This window comes from Populus alba, chromosome 7 (genome assembly GCF_005239225.2).
Source record: "Populus alba chromosome 7, ASM523922v2, whole genome shotgun sequence".
Lineage (NCBI taxonomy): Eukaryota > Viridiplantae > Streptophyta > Magnoliopsida > Malpighiales > Salicaceae > Populus > Populus alba.
Window position 1 is genome coordinate 13,774,648 of NC_133290.1, and position 17,926 is coordinate 13,792,573.

At 34.5% G+C, this 17,926-nt stretch overlaps 5 protein-coding genes across 5 annotated transcripts; 1 reads left to right on the forward strand and 4 right to left on the reverse strand.

The window, feature by feature from the left end:
• Positions 1–457: 457 nt before the first annotated feature.
• On the reverse strand, positions 458–1,331 carry LOC118040337 (kunitz type trypsin inhibitor 104). The gene has a single exon (XM_035047254.2). The coding sequence runs from the start codon at positions 1,213–1,215 to the stop codon at positions 607–609; it is 609 nt and encodes a 202-aa protein (XP_034903145.1). The 5' UTR covers positions 1,216–1,331; the 3' UTR covers positions 458–606.
• A 1,339-nt stretch (positions 1,332–2,670) lies between these two features.
• On the reverse strand, positions 2,671–3,532 carry LOC118040340 (kunitz type trypsin inhibitor 104). The gene has a single exon (XM_035047258.2). It carries the CDS (start codon positions 3,420–3,422, stop codon positions 2,832–2,834), a length of 591 nt encoding a protein of 196 aa, XP_034903149.1. The 5' UTR covers positions 3,423–3,532; the 3' UTR covers positions 2,671–2,831.
• Positions 3,533–4,587: 1,055 nt separating this feature from the next.
• On the reverse strand, positions 4,588–5,458 carry LOC118040339 (kunitz type trypsin inhibitor 104). The gene has a single exon (XM_035047257.2). It carries the CDS (start codon positions 5,362–5,364, stop codon positions 4,771–4,773), a length of 594 nt encoding a protein of 197 aa, XP_034903148.1. The 5' UTR covers positions 5,365–5,458; the 3' UTR covers positions 4,588–4,770.
• Positions 5,459–7,113: 1,655 nt separating this feature from the next.
• LOC118040338 (kunitz type trypsin inhibitor 111) lies at positions 7,114–7,922 on the reverse strand. The gene has a single exon (XM_035047255.2). The coding sequence runs from the start codon at positions 7,821–7,823 to the stop codon at positions 7,215–7,217; it is 609 nt and encodes a 202-aa protein (XP_034903146.1). The 5' UTR covers positions 7,824–7,922; the 3' UTR covers positions 7,114–7,214.
• A 6,716-nt stretch (positions 7,923–14,638) lies between these two features.
• Positions 14,639–16,173, forward strand: LOC118040371 (uncharacterized). Its single transcript, XM_035047301.2, has one exon. It carries the CDS (start codon positions 14,772–14,774, stop codon positions 15,879–15,881), a length of 1,110 nt encoding a protein of 369 aa, XP_034903192.1. The 5' UTR covers positions 14,639–14,771; the 3' UTR covers positions 15,882–16,173.
• The last annotated feature ends 1,753 nt before the right edge of the window (positions 16,174–17,926 follow it).

A 17,926-nucleotide genomic window follows, 5' to 3' on the forward strand; every position in this document is an offset into this window, starting at 1 on the left:
TAGGGTTTAGATATAAACTTTAATAATTTATAAGGTGTAAAACTGCACAATAGGATACACCCTCAAATATATTAAAGATACAAGGTGTAAAATAAATGCGATACTAAAGTTTGGATTTTAGAATGGTTAGATTTAACCCGATGAAATAGAGACTTTCTCGCTAAGAAAGATCTGCCTTAAACTTTAAAAAATACCAACGAATAGAAACCCGACCTAGAAAAACAATAAAATAACAATACAACTTACCTTATGTAAGATATACTGAGGGTAATATGTCTTCTCCTTACATAACTAATTTCTTATCTAGATTCTTATAGACCATAAATTTTTAACAATCATAATATTAAATAGCAGCTCTTAAATTTTAATCATGAGTTTTTATGATTACCTCCTCGGGCACAATAAAAGCTTTGCCATAGCACGACGATGCCACGGTGCACCCACGACAATTATCATATACATCAAAACTCGAAAGCCTTTATTTATTACCCAGACTATATATTTAATTAGTCAAGGATTAAAGATCTCCATTTATTTGTATAATTAGCAATGCATTGACAAGATGTCATTGATTATTCTTGACACATGGAGGCTATTACAAACTATTCAAACCCTTCTAAATATAAAAGGAAAGGCGGGACCATCCAAGACCAGCAATCTCCTTTCATTCTCAACCACAATACCAGCATCCCCACACAAAGGCGTATGACAAACTCCGGTGAGACAATTTGGACACCATTGAAAATTGTAGAGGCCTTGATCATTCTTGACGATGTTGAAGTGCCAAGCATTAGAAGAAGGATCAGGATCCGTTTCAGCCAAGATATACCTCCTCCTTGTCTCTGGATTCTGCTCACCGACCATCCATGTAGTAGACTGAGCACAAATTGTTACACCAGTGAATGCAACAGTGAAGTCCCTTGTCTCCCTTACAACAGTATCCGCAACCCGTGGTGTGAATATGACTGAAGTGCCTCGGGACACAACAGGTGCAAGAGGCTCTTGACCAACAAAGAGCGGACATATTGAACCGTTGTTAAGATTAACAAGGGTTAAGCCACCGGCAACATCAGTTACAGCTGGAAGGACGTAGTACTCTACACCACTTCTAAGAGGTTGGCCATCTGCATCAAGCACAGCAGGCCAGGTTTGAGCCACTGTGGATGTGGCCATGAGTAGCCATATAAAGCTCAAGCTTCCAATCAATCTCAACATGGCTGCCTAGAGCTAGCTATCTCGCACAACAAAAAAGAAGTAAATATTATATGTGCTGGTTCTTAAAATTAAGACGCTATGAGCAATTTGTAATCCTTCTTTTCATCCTTTGCTTGAGATTTGCCATCTTTTTATAGTGGAAGGAGTCGACATACCACATTTCTCTATTACGGCACGGCAACAAAAAAGTCCTTGGGTAATTATCCATTTTCATCTGTTGCATTGTTATCTAATGAATCCAGTTAACGGTGTCCTTAATACACTTAGGGATATTGTCTCATGGGTGGCCTAATAATGAAGAGATCTGTTGGAGCAAGTAATCGAAGGAGGAAAACAGAGGAAATATGCTCCCATAGTCCCATGTGCCATTTAAATTTTTAAAAATATAAATTCATTATATATTTATCCCATAGATATATATTTATTTTATGTTTTTGTTCTTATCCTTTTAACCAAACAATTTTTTTTTTTTGTATCTGTTTTTATTTTTATTTGTTCGGCGATACTAATCAAATGTTGTACAAAATTAACTCGAGGAACAGTGTAAAACCAAAAAAATGGCAGCTGAAATACTTAGATTGTAAGCTTTGAAATACTGTCTCATGGATGGACTAATTATGAAGAGATCTGTTGGAGCAAGTAATCGAAGGAGGAGGAGAACTATTCACAACCGGAACAAAATTAATGATCGCTTCCAAATTCTTTGAGCTGGTTACTTATCAGGAACTAGGTAACAGGAATATTCAGTTTGACCAAATTTCTAGTCTATACCCACAATTAAAGCAAATGAATTTCCCAAAAAATCGTCTACTTTCAATATCATGTGTGTGGATATGCTTAGAGAAAAGTCTGTGTTGTCTTAATTATCCAATTAATTAATTAAAGACAATAAAAAAAGGGTTGGGTGGAGCATGCTATTCATTTTGAACAATTCCTGTTTTACTGCTGGAAATTACCAGACAATGAGGAATACTCAACTCTTTATGCTCTTGTCTTGCTACAGTTAACCAATCCTTTTTAGATTACTAGTCCAACCCAAGAATAACTATACTAATGTCTTGAAGTTTCTCGCAACGCTCTAAGATTTTGCACTTTGAGCAGTTTCTTAAAGCTCCTCTAGTGATCTCACAGCTAGAAATTAGTTGATTTGCAAGGAATTTCGCAATAAATTGTTTAAATCTTTGCATTGTTTGGCAATGTTTCGAAGTCTTGAAACATTAGTAAGATTTTAACTTATATCTGCTATTTTAGAGTATATTATTTCGGTTATTTATTTTTTGGTCTTTTTAATATACTGCCTGCCTCCATTCTATGCTTCAGTTTTGAATGTCTCTGTGGGTTTATAATATCACAGCTCCAGAGATTTTTTATATCGGTCATGGTGTTTGCAACTTTTTTTTTTAATTTCATCACAGGTGTTGTTATGCTTACTCTTTTATATATATATAAAAGATAACTAAGTTGAGTTCTAAGCATCAAGAAAGATCTCCATTTATTTCCTGATATTACAATGACACCAAGGCACTTATTCTTCTATGGAGAATAACATAAGCGCTTCTAAATATATTTTGCAATGCCAGAACGTCATCTACTTATATTTTGCAAAGGAGAAGGACTCAAGCCCTTCTAAAGCTGAAAGGAAATGCAGGGCCATCTATGGTTAAGAACCTCGTTCCATTCTGTTCCAGAATGCCTGCAATGCCACATCTTGGCCTCCCACACGGCGGAGGAGTGTTGCATTCTGGGCAATAGCCAAAAGTATAGGGACCTGGTGCTTGATTACGGCTAATACTAAAGATGGCTGGTTCATCACCAATCACAATAAGTCTCCTTGTCGTCTCCGGGTCTTCCTCGCCTATACCCCATGTGGTATCTGTAACACAAATCGTAGCAGCTGAAAATGCAACAGTGAATTGAGTATTTTCAGTGATGACAGTCTCTCCAGAATTTCTTGGGGAGAAGATGACCGGAAGGCCTTGAACATTACCAGGTCCAATAGGAACCTGACCAACATAAGATGGACAAGATCCATTGCGAGTCACTAGAGTTAAACCACCAGCAACATCAGTTACAGCAGGATCTACATAGTATTCTACCCCTCTTGTAACAGGGTTTCCATCAGTATCAAGCACAGGAGGGCCCTGAGCCAAGCATGATACAGCCATCAGTAGACAAATGAAGCTCAAACCTCTAATCAACCCCAACATGGCTGCCTGAGTCAAACAACAAAATTAAATTGTACGAGCTTAGTTATCAACCTTGAACTTGGTGAGAAATGGTGTAATTGTAATGTCTTTGCACTTTGTAGTTTATGCATGGTAGCTAGATTTTTATAGGAAATCTGGCGCAGGCAGGCATGCGACTTTTCTACGAGATATCACATAATAAGCACGCCAACGAAAAGTCCATCTGTCTATCCTAATCAATTGCTGCTTTTACTGACTTGATAAACCTTTGCATCCTACCCTTTCATTATGTGCACATGGATAGTCAGCTACTTGAAGTTTCAATTTATGAAACGATGAGTACGAAGTTTATTTATTAATATGTACATTCGGATTAATTTATGTATATTTTAATTAATTTTATAGATTTTAAAGTTAATAATATATAAATTTTTAATAATTTTGAGATTTGTAAAATTTAAATTGATAATTTTTTTAAAAAATATATAAAATCTGATTATTTAAACTATTTCCTATGAATTCACTCAAATCTATCCCTTCTACGTGAAAATAGGCTCTAAAAAAGGCTCAAATTAGTCCATTGCTAGCTCTTATCCCAACCCTCTTCCGCCATTTATGATGTATAATTTGCTAGGTACTGGCTAAATGTGTTAGTCTACCAAATAGTAGCCAATTAGGCAATGAAGTCTTACAAGAAATACATCACAAAGTCAGTAGGGGTTTTGTACTTGGGAACGAATTTCAATTGAGAAATAAATTTAATACTTTTGGGCAAATTGTGAATAAGGGAGAGGCATATCTTCATATTTGACTCAGCATTACTTCTCAAAATTATACTACACACCATCACGCTTTCCATGACGATGCTCCCTCAAATTCATGAACTTCTAGATAAATTTTCTATTACGTGATATATAGATAGCAACCTGAAAAATTCAAAGACTACAACATCCTTTAAAAATAGTACCTCCAAATCATATATTATAAAATTCTAGCTCCTAACTTGGGATGCTATTTTTGTTATCGAGACTTTTCTTTCACTGCAATTTGGAATTAGAATTGATCGATGATGTCTACTGTGTGTTGCTTTTCCTCTAACCAATAAATTTATTACAAATTGAACTAATCCTTCAATTTCGGACAACTAAGCACATTGATTCTCAATGCTCAAACAAACAATTCGAAATGACACAGGGAAAGAAAGATCAATCTCCATTTATTTACTAGTAGTACAACGATAGTATAATTTGCTGAGGATAATCAGCAACTTATGCCCTAATTCTAAACATGAAAGGCTTGATTTTATTCACTATTACAATGGCAAAATGCCATATCTATATATTTATTTTTGTTATGGAGATCAATGAACCTAACTAGCCCTTACAAACATAAAAGTAAACTCAGGACCATCTAGGACTAAAAATCTCGTTCCATTTTGAATCAGAATACCAGCAGTTCCACACGTTGCCCTACCACAATCTGGTTCGTCGACACATTGTGGGCACCCTTGGAAAGTATAGGAACCTCCCAATTGATTCCTGCTGTTAATTTGAAAGTAGGATGGTTCAGCTCCAGTCACAACAAATCTCCTTCTCGTCTGTGGATCTTCGCCACCTATAGTCCATGCAGTGTTTCGAACACAAGTTGAAACCCCTGAAAATGTAACAGTGACCTCTGTGGATTCAGTGATGATAGTCTCTTGAGGATTTCTTGGTGTAAAGATGACTGGAATGCCTAGTCGACCGGATCTAGCAGATTCTTGACCAACATAAAACGGGCAAGATCCATTGCGAGCCACTAGAGTTAAACTACCAGCAACATCAGCTACAGCCGGGTCTGCAAGGTATTCTACACCACTTCTAAGAGGTTCACCTCCAGCATCAAGCACAGGAGGGCTTTGAGCCATGGTGGATACGGCCATTAGTAGCCATAGGAAGCTTAAACTTTCAATCAACCTCAACATTACAAGAAAATAGTACTGTGCTGTCTGTGCTTAGAAACTGAAGAACTTGGTAAGAAACTGAGTAATGTGTTCGCTTCTCAAGGTAGAGAATATTGGGGCTAGATATTTATAGGAAATGTGGTACACACACGGTGACATGCGGCAGTTTACAAGATATGAACAATGGAGGCACGGCAACGAATTGAAAAGTCCATTTCTCGTAGCGTAATTATTGCTGTTTGAACGAACAAGATAACCCTATATATCCTGTCTGTACATGCATGACAGTAAAGTAGGAATTCCAAGTTGAATTTCTGATGAGGAGTAACGTAAGAGATAGAGAGAAAACGTCTCCCAGCACAGCCTAATTGAAATCATTTTCTGTTTATTATTATTAATGTTGTTATTATATTACTAGGAAGTCCAAAAAATTCTTGCTATGAATGGAGAGTAGAGTCCTCGATCTTTTATATGAGAATTACGAAATCTGAGTTGGTTTATATTAAAACATATAGATTTATATCTACTCTGAAAAATACTTAAATAATGGAGTAATTAATCAAGGATTACATATCAACATAAATCAATTATTTTTATTAAAAATAATTATTTTTTATATTGAATCGTTAAATTTAAATTTCATTTAACTAAATTACAAAAAATTCAGTTAGATCAACCAAGTTTTACTGAGTTAATATTTTATTGGTTCAATTAAAAAATTTATTTGAATCAAATCTCAAATCTCATGTTAACTGGATAAATCAGACAAATGTAATAACAACTAATGCTCAATTTTAATTTTTTTAATTAAAAAAAATTAAAAAATGGTATACTTAATCTAACAATTTTGTATTCGTGGCTTGCTATATAGTTAGAGTCTTTTTAATGAGTTCTCTTTCTCTTCTGCAATCATGTAACAGGAAAGAATTACTCATATGTTGTATGATTCAAAATCTGTTGCTTTAATCAAGTTTGTGTGAGGCTAATTCTAGTGAGGTGGCAGGAACTTGTAACAAAACCAATTTCAGATTTCGTATTTGGGTCAAATTGCTATACTTGGGCCACTTTAATTGACCAGGAAAGAAGTTGCCCGCATGGGCCGCCATAATTGACCCACGATAGAAGTTGCTCATTTGGGCACGTTATTGAAGGTCAGATCCATATCCACATCGGGCCCAAGTTTGTTTGAGCAGTTCCTCTCAGTCAACTTGGCAAGAGAAGAAATTCAATCATTAGTTTGGCATATACTGCACTTCTAGCATGATTTCATGGCTGTTGGAAAATCCGATCCCCAAACAAGACAAGCATGTGCAATCTGGTCCTAATTATACATGCAACAATTAAAGTTTTGTGATGAGTTTATAAAGCACAATTTGCATATGAGCTTCATCCCAATCATGTACAACAGTCTCAGCCCTCACAGCACAATAAAATTAATGATTGGAATATTATTTTTAAAAATAAATCATTTAGATATACAGGAGGTAGAGTACATTTTTTATTTGAATTCTATAACTTGTATTTCTCAACTTACATGCAAGTATATAAATAATATAAGGGAACTCGAGTTAAGGTTTTTTTTTTTTTTTCCTGTGATTTGCCCCTTGAAAATATTTATTCACTAATAAATCTTGTCAAGGAGTATATCCAACACACATGGATATACCTCAGAATAAGTTTACCATAATTTAACAATAATAGTAAGCATTAGTGATTATATATTATCATATTCATCAAAATTAAAAGCCTTTATTTTTTGGCCAAGCTATATATAAGAATTGAATATCTCCATTTATTTTTGTAATTAGCAATGCATTGACAAGATGTCATTGATTATTCTTGACACATGGAGGCTATTAATTACAAACTATTCAAGCCCTTCTAAATATAAAAGGAAAGGCGGGACCGTCCAAGACCAGCAATCTCCTTTCATTCTCAACCACAATACCAGCATCCCCACACAAAGGCTTAGGACAAACTCCGGTGAGACAATTTGGACACCATTGAAAATTGTAGAGGCCTTGATCATTCTTGACGATGTTGAAGTGCCAAGCATTAGAAGATGGGCTAGGATCCGTTTCAGCCAAGATATACCTCCTCCGTGTCTCTGGATTCCGTTCGCCTACCCTCCATGCAGTAGACTGAGCACAAATTGTTACACCAGTGAATGCAACAGTGAAGTCCCTTGTCTCCCTTACAACAGTATCCGCAACCCGTGGTGTGAATATGACTGAAGTGCCTCGGGACACAACAGGTGCAAGAGGCTCTTGACCAACAAAGAGCGGACATATTGAACCGTTGTTAAGATTAACAAGGGTTAAGCCACCGGCAACATCAGTTGCAGCTGGAAGGACGTAGTATTCTACACCACTTCTAAGAGGTTGGCCATCTGCATCAAGCACAGCAGGCCAGGTTTGAGCCATTGTGGATGTGGCCATGAGTAGCCATATAAAGCTCAAGCTTCCAATCAATCTCAACATGGCTGTAACAAGAACAAAGTATATATTTCTGCAAATTTTTTGAAATTGGGACTCTATGAGGAATTGGGTTTGTGTCTGTGTGTGGTTCTTTAGACCAAGACATGGTGAGCTATTTATAGTGCATGGTGCTAGCTGGCGTACCAGATTTCATTGAAAGAAAAAGGAAGTCCAATTGTATTTATCTTTGTGTCGGTATATAATTCACAAGGGACCCGTTTTGGGGGCTGCGCAGGCATGTTGTTGTCTTAATCTCTTGCAAGAGTACATATAACTGAAGAAGAATATATATGTATAGAGACGTAACGTGAGAGAAAGTTGAAAACATATTAGCTTTTTGCTACTCTTTGAGCCACTTTACTAGAAGCTTTGAACTATGAAACATTGGGTGTAGTAATTATACATGAAGGGATCGGATCATCTGTTTGAGCAAGCTATCAAACGAGGCACACCAGCCCGGATTCACATTTGGATGAAAATACATTCTCAAATTGTATATGCTATTTCGATTGTCAATGGAGGGCTAGTCAAGACAATAATACTGCTACTAGCTAGTAATATTTGATGTGAATTCATACATGTGCTTGAATTTTTTATTTTTTTTATAAAAATAGGAATAATCATGCAATGATCATGTAGAGGATTGCATGTGTTAACATAGAATAATATAAATCATATCTTGAAATTTTATCTAACAGTTTAAATTATTAGATTGAGATGATTCTTTGACATGATATTAGAGTCTTTATGATCAAGTGGTCACGAGTTTGAATCTCATTATTCTTATTTATTTGATAAAAATTAAATATAAAATATATAAACATAAAATTCATTCGTTAAAATAAATTTGTAGAGGTAAAAAATAGAAGTATCAAAGAATATGGCTACAGGTATAAGCTGGGAAAATTGGATTTGATTCTGCATATATCATGGACCAGCTGATTCTTACGCATACATCATGGAGCTCTTGTCTATATACTCTCTCTCTCTCTTTTTTTTTTTTTAATATCTAGTAAATTCTAGTCATTACCATGTAAATATTTGACCCATATCCTTCAGTATCTCTTTCCTTCTTTAGCCCCTAATCAAGGGCACGAATTCAGCTTGTAACTTGGAGAAAACACACATACACACACGCTATAATGAATAGAGACGAGAGACATGCTTTGCTAGTAGTGATGGATTTAAAAGTACAAGACAGTGATGTAAATCTTAAGTTCAAAAGAATTTTGTTAAGGAGAGTGTGGAAGAATAAATTTACATAAATCATTCTTATAATTCAGCCAATTGAAAAAACAAAAATCCTGAAAACCCTAGGACATGACCATCTTTCTAATTGATTGACAAGAAGGCTAATTTATTTATTACATCAGTCGTTGGGGTACAAAGAAATAATTAACCCCAAGATATCTAACTCTTTCAACTTTGTTGTTCAAAGCAGGCCCACAATTTGAACGAAATTTGGTCTTATATAATTAATTTCAAACAAATGTGAGGATATTCTTTGACAAAGACAACCTGGTCTTATCCAATTAGTCACGTTAGGTAATCCATCAAACTGCAGCAACAATTTACAGCTATAAACATCTGAATTTGTTTTTTTTTTTGTAAAGAATCTGATCAAGTTTTAATTATGGTAAAAGGAAAAATTAACAACGAGGAAGAAGATGGCTACAGAGGTATAAAATGAGAACAACATCATGCAAAATAACTTCAAAGACACGCAGACGATTTTGCTCATTTATTGATAAGAGATGATCAGTCGTTAATTGGGATAAAAAATAGATCATAATTAACAAAACAAATTCCAAGTTTTCTTGGTTTTTTTATTATTATATATAGCAGAGGTTCAAACTCAAGATTTTTTAAGAAAAATGAAACTCTAATACTAGTGAGCTACAATTTATTGACTTCAGCCTTTATTGTTGAAGGAAGAACGAAATTCAATATTATGATCAAATTTCTAGATAGACTTTGCCACAATTTAAGTAATTAATTATCCCAAGTCCCCAAGTGTTCAAGAACCTCTCATCTTCTCCATTGATTCTTGTAATTAATTTCAACAAAATGTAATGATATTCTTTGGTAAAGATAGATTCGGTCTTATCCAATTAATCACGTATGCGATGCAGCGTAAGGGCCATGTAACCCTCCCAGGATGGTTTCATATTTGATAGACAAATTTGAGAATAGTGCAAGATTAGTTGTGGGAGCTCGAAAACATCTAAAGACAACCTATTGTTTATGTGTATATAAAAAAAAAAAAAAATTAAAATTCCTGCATTTTGAGAGAGAGTCTACATGTAGAATTACTGAGATATTATTCCTTTTGTCTATGTAATTGTCCGGTGTTATAAATCTTAAGATTAATTCCCATGCATTGAACCAATTAATCTCCGTAGCTCAGTCAAAGGGCACCATTCGTGCCAAAAATCATGAAACATTGTTTAATACATAATGATGATGATCTTGTGATTGAGGAACAACAGCCAAGAAAGACATCCAAAGTGTGAGTAAATCATATAAACGATCTCCATTTATTTAGTTTTACAATTACAAATTAATGTCACCTATATATTTACCATGGAGATTAGCTTAAGCCCTTCAAAATATAAAAGGGAATGCAGGACCATCTAAGGCCAAGAACCTGGTTCCATTTTTGAACCAAAATACTAGCAGACCCGCATCTTGGACAAAATGGAGACCGGGTACAGACACCAGTTATTTGATCCCTTGTAATTTCAAAGTAGTCTGCTTCACCTGATCTATTCACAATAAATCTTCGCTGGCCGGGAAAGCCTGGTCCCTCAGGTATAGGTGGTGTTTCGTGAAATTATTATGGAATTCTTCTTGGTATCTTCTCGTTGTCGGCTGGTATTTTAGAATCCAAATTAAAACTATTGAAATCTCAGCCTTTAACTCTCTCTTGCATCACTAGCATATTATTATTGAATCTGACTCTGCTAATGTCATTAGTGGATGAATAATCCAGATCTTCAGCCAGAGATTGGCTCTATGCTTTGGCTCAATCACTTTCATTTATTCTTGTTGTGAGTCTAATCATATGGCAGATCACCTGGCTAAACAAGGAGTGCGCAAAACAAGTGAATTTGTTGCTTGGATTTGAGACAGCCAGATGTTTTTGGCCCTTCCTTTGCTTATTTTGTGCTTGAGGTTCCTGGTGGTGATGGTTTATTTTGCCAGGTGTTGAAGGTTGAATTCTAGAGAGGCCATGGCTGGTTCTAGCTTGTGGTAAGGAGTGGTCTGGTTCTTCACCGTACCATTCGTTCTCTTCCATTTTATTCTTGGCAAATCAGAGAAGGTCTAAGGAGGAGATGATGTTTCTTGATGATAGTGGCTTGGTCTGAAGATCTCTTTTGATATGGAAAAGATGATGATAGATGGAAAGATATAGTAATATTTTAAATCAGAATCGAGATAGTTTTTTGGTTTTATGGAATTATCCCTTGGATTTTTAGCCTGGTAGCTTAGCTTGTATGAAGACAAAGCTGCATCCTTTGGTTGTTGCTCTGTTTTGTGGTTTCTTGGTCCTTTTCCCTTTTACTTCTGTTAAATTTGCTATACTCCAAGTAGTATATCGAAAAAAAAATCACAATAAATCTCCTTGAGGTCTCTGAATCTTCCTCGCGGCTTATACTCCAAGTAGAATTTTGGACAAAAGTTGACGAAGCTGAAAATGTAACAGTACTGAACTCTGTGCCTTCACTGATGATAGTCTCTTCAGGATTTCTGGGCGCGAAGATCACGGCCAGGCCTCGAGACACAACAGCTGCAAGAGGTTCTTGACCAACATAAAATGGACGAGTTCCACTGCGATCCACCGAAGGTAAACCACTAGCGCGCGGCTGGTAGTACATATACAGTATTCTACACCAATTTTAAAAGGTTGTTTGTTAGAGAATAATATAAATCATATCATGAACCTCATCTAATAGCTTAAGTTATTGGGTTGAAATGATTCTTTGATATAGTATTAGAGCCTTGATAACCAAACGGTCATGAGTTCGAATCTCATCATTTCTATTTATTTAATAAAAAAATTAAGTACAAGGGAAAAACGAGTTTGTGCAAGTTTCAAGTTTAAAAAGGTTTTAATTTGAGGGGGTGTGTTAGAGAATAACATAAATCATATCTTAAAACCTCACCTAATAGCTTAAACTATTGAGTTGAGATGATTTTTTGATATCGCTCATGTACATCAAGAACATGTCTCCATTGTTAGGAGCCAGATGAAGCACAAACTTTGAATCAACCTCAACATGATGTGAAGATGGATTTATGATGTGAAACGATGGAGACAAGAGAGAAAAAACTTGCAAATTACTTAAGTTAGACAGTTAGCTAATCTGATGTTATGACAATGTGAAATGGGGTTTTGGATTTGATATCCTCTTATTGATTCTTACTTATACCTAATTATGCATATACAACAGTAAAGTTGAAATTACAGTTGAATTTATGAGTAGAAGTAATGTGAGAGCTAGAAGATCAGAGATTTTCTTAACCAACATGGTACTATATTCTATTCAACTTTTAGACATCTAGATTTAATTTTTAGATAATCAATCTGTATCTAAATTAGTTTATTTAAAATAATATTTTCTTTATTTAATTATAAGTTTTTATTTGTGCGTGTTTTAATAATATAATGTAAATCAACTATTTAACGTACATTTCATATAGCGGGTCAAATAAATTATTTTAACAAAAAAAAATATATGTATTTTTAATGTATCTTTAAGCCTCAATTATAAATCTTAAAATTAAATAATATTACGAGTATGTTTCATTACATTTATCATAAGCTTAATCAAGAAATATTAAGATGTTATTTATATAAAATAAAATAAATCTTAAAATATATAAATCAACAAGAAAGAGAGCTTCAAATGGCAACAAAATTTTAAAATGAAAAGATATATATATATATATATATATATATATATATATATATATATATATATATATATATATATAAGTAAAAGATAGGTGAATATGGTATTTAACTTCAACTTTTCCCTGCCTGATGCATGTATTTTATTTTTTTATCTTCCAAGTCATTGTTTCTTACAAAAAAAATAAATAATTTTTATTTTTAAGAATAAATTTTATTTATATAAAATATAAAGAAAATTATAGATGAAAAGAACTTAATCGAGAAATATTTCGAGAAGCTTTCACATGTAAAAAAACCACGTCAAAATCAATTGGGATTTTGTATTGGGTCCACCATGATGCACATTGAGCCGCTTTAATTGATAAATAAATAAATTACCCAAAACATATTAATAATAAAATAAAATAAAACATTTTCAAGCAGAATGTAAACGCATTATTATCATCACGACAGCCACTCTCTTATTAGCTAACAGCAGAGGCTTTCAAAAGGTAATGAAGAGATTCGAATTTTGGGCCACATGTTTGCTTCGTTAGTGCATGCTACCGCCAAGCAGATTTCTATAATCCACATATTTTAAGATTTAACAGTGGTAAATAATCTGGTAGTGATTATTTTTTATTTACAAATATATTAAATATTATATTTTTAAAAATTTATTTTTTAATATTAACATATTAAAACCCTAAAAAAAATATATTTTTAAGTTTTAAGCATTAGGCTTTGCTTGTTGATTTTGGTTGGTCCATCCTATTTATTTTTGCGTTCTAAAAACACTTTTGAAAAAATTTTAAATTTTTTTATTTACTTTAAATTAATATTTTTTTTATATTTTTAGATTATTTTGATATACTATTATCAAAAATAAATTTTTTAAAATAAAAAAATATATTATTTTAATATATTTTTAAATAAAAATATTTTAAAAATAACCGCATCTACATCAAACCAGCTTTCCTGATTTTACTTTTGCTCTGCCTGCCGTGGGATTTAAGGTTCGGCTAATGAGTGTTATATGCCATTAAAGCATGCTTAACGTAAGAATTAATATTATCCTAAGTTCATTAGACCAAAGCTCTGGCCCAAGGTGGGATATATAACACACTCATAAGTTACAAGTCTCCGCTTTTCGAAGGAAAGAAAAAAAAAAATCACCATCAGATACATTATTGGAAATCTCAATTTTGATAATTATCTATATATTTACAAGTTCTTGATATATATATTATTATTAAATATACATGTGTGTGTTCTATTTTTAAAATATAAAATACATATATCTTCTATATAAACTTCTGTACATATATATATATATATAGTTAAAATAATGAAAAACGTATAACTAGATAAAATATACGTAATCATATACTTGTTGTAGCGATGTATTTTTCGTTATTTACACACTCTTGTGTTAAAAAAATAAATAGAAGTTTCCCATGAAAATAACGGTACATATTTGTGAATACTTTTATTATTTCTACTTCATGGCTATATATGGTAGAAAGTAATAACATTAAAATTGTGATAAAAACAACGACAAATTAATCACATGGCGAAAGAAAAGAGTTATAGACTTAAATAAACTGATTAGTAATTAAAAGTTGGTGAGGAATAAATCTTTATTCAGAGTGTTTGAAAGTATAGAATTAGTTGTTTTTTAAAATAATATATTTTTTAAATTTATTTTTTATATAATACATTAAATTAATCTAAAAATATATTTAAAATTTTAAAAATTTGAATTTTAGTTAACCTCCCCAGGGCTAAATCGTGTAAGCTATGATAGAAAAAAGAAAATTACACAAAAGAATAGTCAAAGGAAAGGGAAAGGCCAATAATCTATTATCCACCATGCTCCTGTCAAATCAAGGCGGCTGCAAGCAACCTTCAACTTGTGCTCTAACTTGCATCATCTCTCTTCCAAACCAAACCCATTCAATCTTTTTCACTTTGTATCTTCCCATCCTCTCTTGATGCTCCTCTCTTTCTCTCTCCAAAACCAAGCTCAAAGTTCTGTCTCGCCTTGATCTTTAATGGCTCTGCAATTCAGAAGGTTGTTGTTCGCGACTTACGATGACTGTGTCCTATCATGTCAAGCAAAAAATTACACAGAAAGCTGTAACTCAGAATGTTCAGATTTATTTGGTGTCGACTACTCACCACAGAAAAAGCTTGGCAAGATTGCATTGGCAATGATTGTGTTATCAGTTATAACTAGTGTTCTTGCTGCTTGTTATGCTATCTATGCCAAGTTCATAAGACCAAGAAGAAGGAGATCAACACAGCGAGAAGATGAAGCAGAAGCAGAAATAATTGAGACCCGTGATCAGTTTGCGGATGAAGAGGAAGGTCGTGTAGTTGACCATCCAATATGGTACATCAGGACAGTAGGGTTACAACCATCTGTTATTGGTTCTATCAGAGTTTTCAAGTATAAAAGTGGTGATGGTCTTGTTGAAGGTACTGAATGTTCTATTTGCTTGAGTGAGTTTCACGATGATGAGAATCTTAGGTTATTACCGAAGTGTAGCCATGCTTTTCATATCCCATGTATTGATACTTGGCTTAGATCCCATACTAATTGCCCTTTGTGTCGAGCTCCTATAGTCACCAACACAGCCATAGCAACATCATCACAGGCTAATCTTGATGATACAAGTACTGGAGAAGAAACCAGGATTGAAGTTTTGGAAGAGGATCAAGAAACTGGTAGAGAGATGGAAGGTAGAGATGGAGGAGTGAGGGTTGTAACAGAGGAGGAAAGTGAATTACAGAGTGAGAATTTGAATGAGGAGGAGGAGGAGGAGGAGGAGGAGGATGGGATACAGCCACTGAGAAGATCAGTTTCTTTAGATTCTTTGTCAGCTTTCAAGATAATTCAGGCTCTTGCTAATGTTCATCCTGCAGTGGTATCTGATAGGAATTCAGGTGCCAGGAGGGCTGGCGGGGGGAATGGATCCAGTGGAGAAATTGTTCAAAACAGAGGTGGCGGAAATCAGAACTTGATAAAATTCATGGCTACTTCTTCTTTTGGGAGGTCTTTTCAAATAGGCTCAAGTTCATTGAAGAGGTCAATTTCTTGTAGTGGGAAATTTTTCTTGTCAAGACCTCGCCGGAACCGGAATTCAGGTCTTCCTTCATGATGCTTTGGATCTTTTTCATGGTTCTCTCTGTCAGGTGAGGAAAATGCAAGCTGGCATGTTTTGAAATCTATCAACAAGCAGTGGATTTCATAGGTTTTTATAATATAAATGCAACATATACTGTAGTAATAGGACAAAAGAAGCTGAAATTTTAGGACATCTCAACGGAAAATTAAAGCGATCCAAAATGGAAGCATATTGGGCTTTGTCACAGTTTGAGTTTTCTGAAAAAGAAACATTCAACTGTGAGTAAAACTTTTTGTTTTAATGAAGTGGTTGTGCTTTTATCTCATCTTTTTTTGTGTAAAAATTGCTGCTGCACATCCATATTTCTGTTCAAGAAGAACAATACTTGTACTTATCTATTTTCCTGCTGATTTCTTCCATAACTCTTAACCTTATTAGTTTTGGATTATTAAATTTGTGGTATTCAACCTAAGAATTGCTTGGTCCTGAAGTCAATACGAGCGTTGATTTTCCAGCATATTTATTTACTTTTCTCGGTTGCTGGTTCCAAAAACAGCAACGCCTTGTTCCATAATCAGTGGCTGAAATCGGCTATTCAACTTGCCAACAGCATTGCTTGGTCAGTCAAAAATCTACTTCACATTTCTAGGTCACTGATTCCTTAAAACAGCGTTACATAACTGTGTTTTGTATGAGAAAAATCTGTGGCTGAAATTGGCACTGCCAGCAACATTTGCTGGGTCACCTATCAGCAGTAATTTTCTTTGTATTTTGTTTGAAAATCTGCGGCTGAAATTGACAATGTCAACCTGACAACAACTTTTGTCGGTTCCCTAATCGGCATCAATGGTGTTACTGTCCTTACGGACCATATCATAATCCACAGTCCACACCACAGTATGTCATCCGCGATTAGAGAGGTAGGCCCTTGGTTTTACTATAATGACAAATTTAAAGCCATCAAGACTTAATTTCTATTTCTTTGAAAATTCCAAAGTTCCATAACTTTTAAACTTTTAACCTTCATTAGCATTAAATAGAAGCAAAGTTTTTAATGTCTGCGCTATAGATTGAAGCCATTAGATGATAGCAAAGTTTGCACAAGCTATTAGAAGAGATCGGTGTAACTTCCGAAGGAAATCCCTCGCGTTTCCACTTCCTGACATTTGACTTTGAGTTGTATGGTTTATGGATCATAAGATCAAGAATTGTTTGCCACAACGAAGGCATCGGTAATTTTCTAACAGGGGATTGTGCTTTATTTTTAGCCACAGTTGCATCGCTCAGTCATTGGTTCCAAACAGCTTGACATAGCTCCTAGTATTATCACTTTGTACAGGCAACAGACGCTGAAATTGCAACGCCATCAACTTGATTAGTGGGTCATCATTAATCAACACCAATATAATTCTCTCCTTTTCTTGTTTGATTTTTGCGTTGGCCCATCATGTCTTAAGCTAACTGTTCTACTTTACATTGATATATGTGAAACTCTGTTCCTATCTAAATCCGGTGATCAATCATGGAGGGCCAGAGAGCTTACTCAGGTCATGATTGATGCTGCAAATATGTTTTTGATCTATCAGAGGAGGAGAAGCAAGAGTCTCAAGGGAACCATGTATGGGACCCAATAAGGTGTGGAACCAGTTTTTCAGTGGAAAAGGTTTCCTTTTGGAGGGATTTTGTCAAGCTTTTCGCACATCATGTGTTTCACACACCTGCCAAACCTGCTGGCCTCATGTATCATAAAACTGTGGGAAAACTTGATGGTTCTGGACATGACTTGAGTTTAGGAAATTGTGTGCGGCAATTTCTTAACTGTGGAAAAACTTTTCCATTTGTCAAGTTCTTAAGATGAAACAAAATAAAAACCCAAAAGTTTTTAGTTTGGCTTTATTAAATAGGTTCATTACAATACTCCAAAAGAGTTAGAGCAGTATCAAGGTAGTTCCTGAAAGGAATATCAGAAAGCTTGGATTGAACATGCAATGGGATTGCCTTCTCATTCTGATCATGGCCTGTTGACACTTCTAATGCAAAATGGTAACGGTGGCGTTCAGTTTCAACAGAGACGGAAG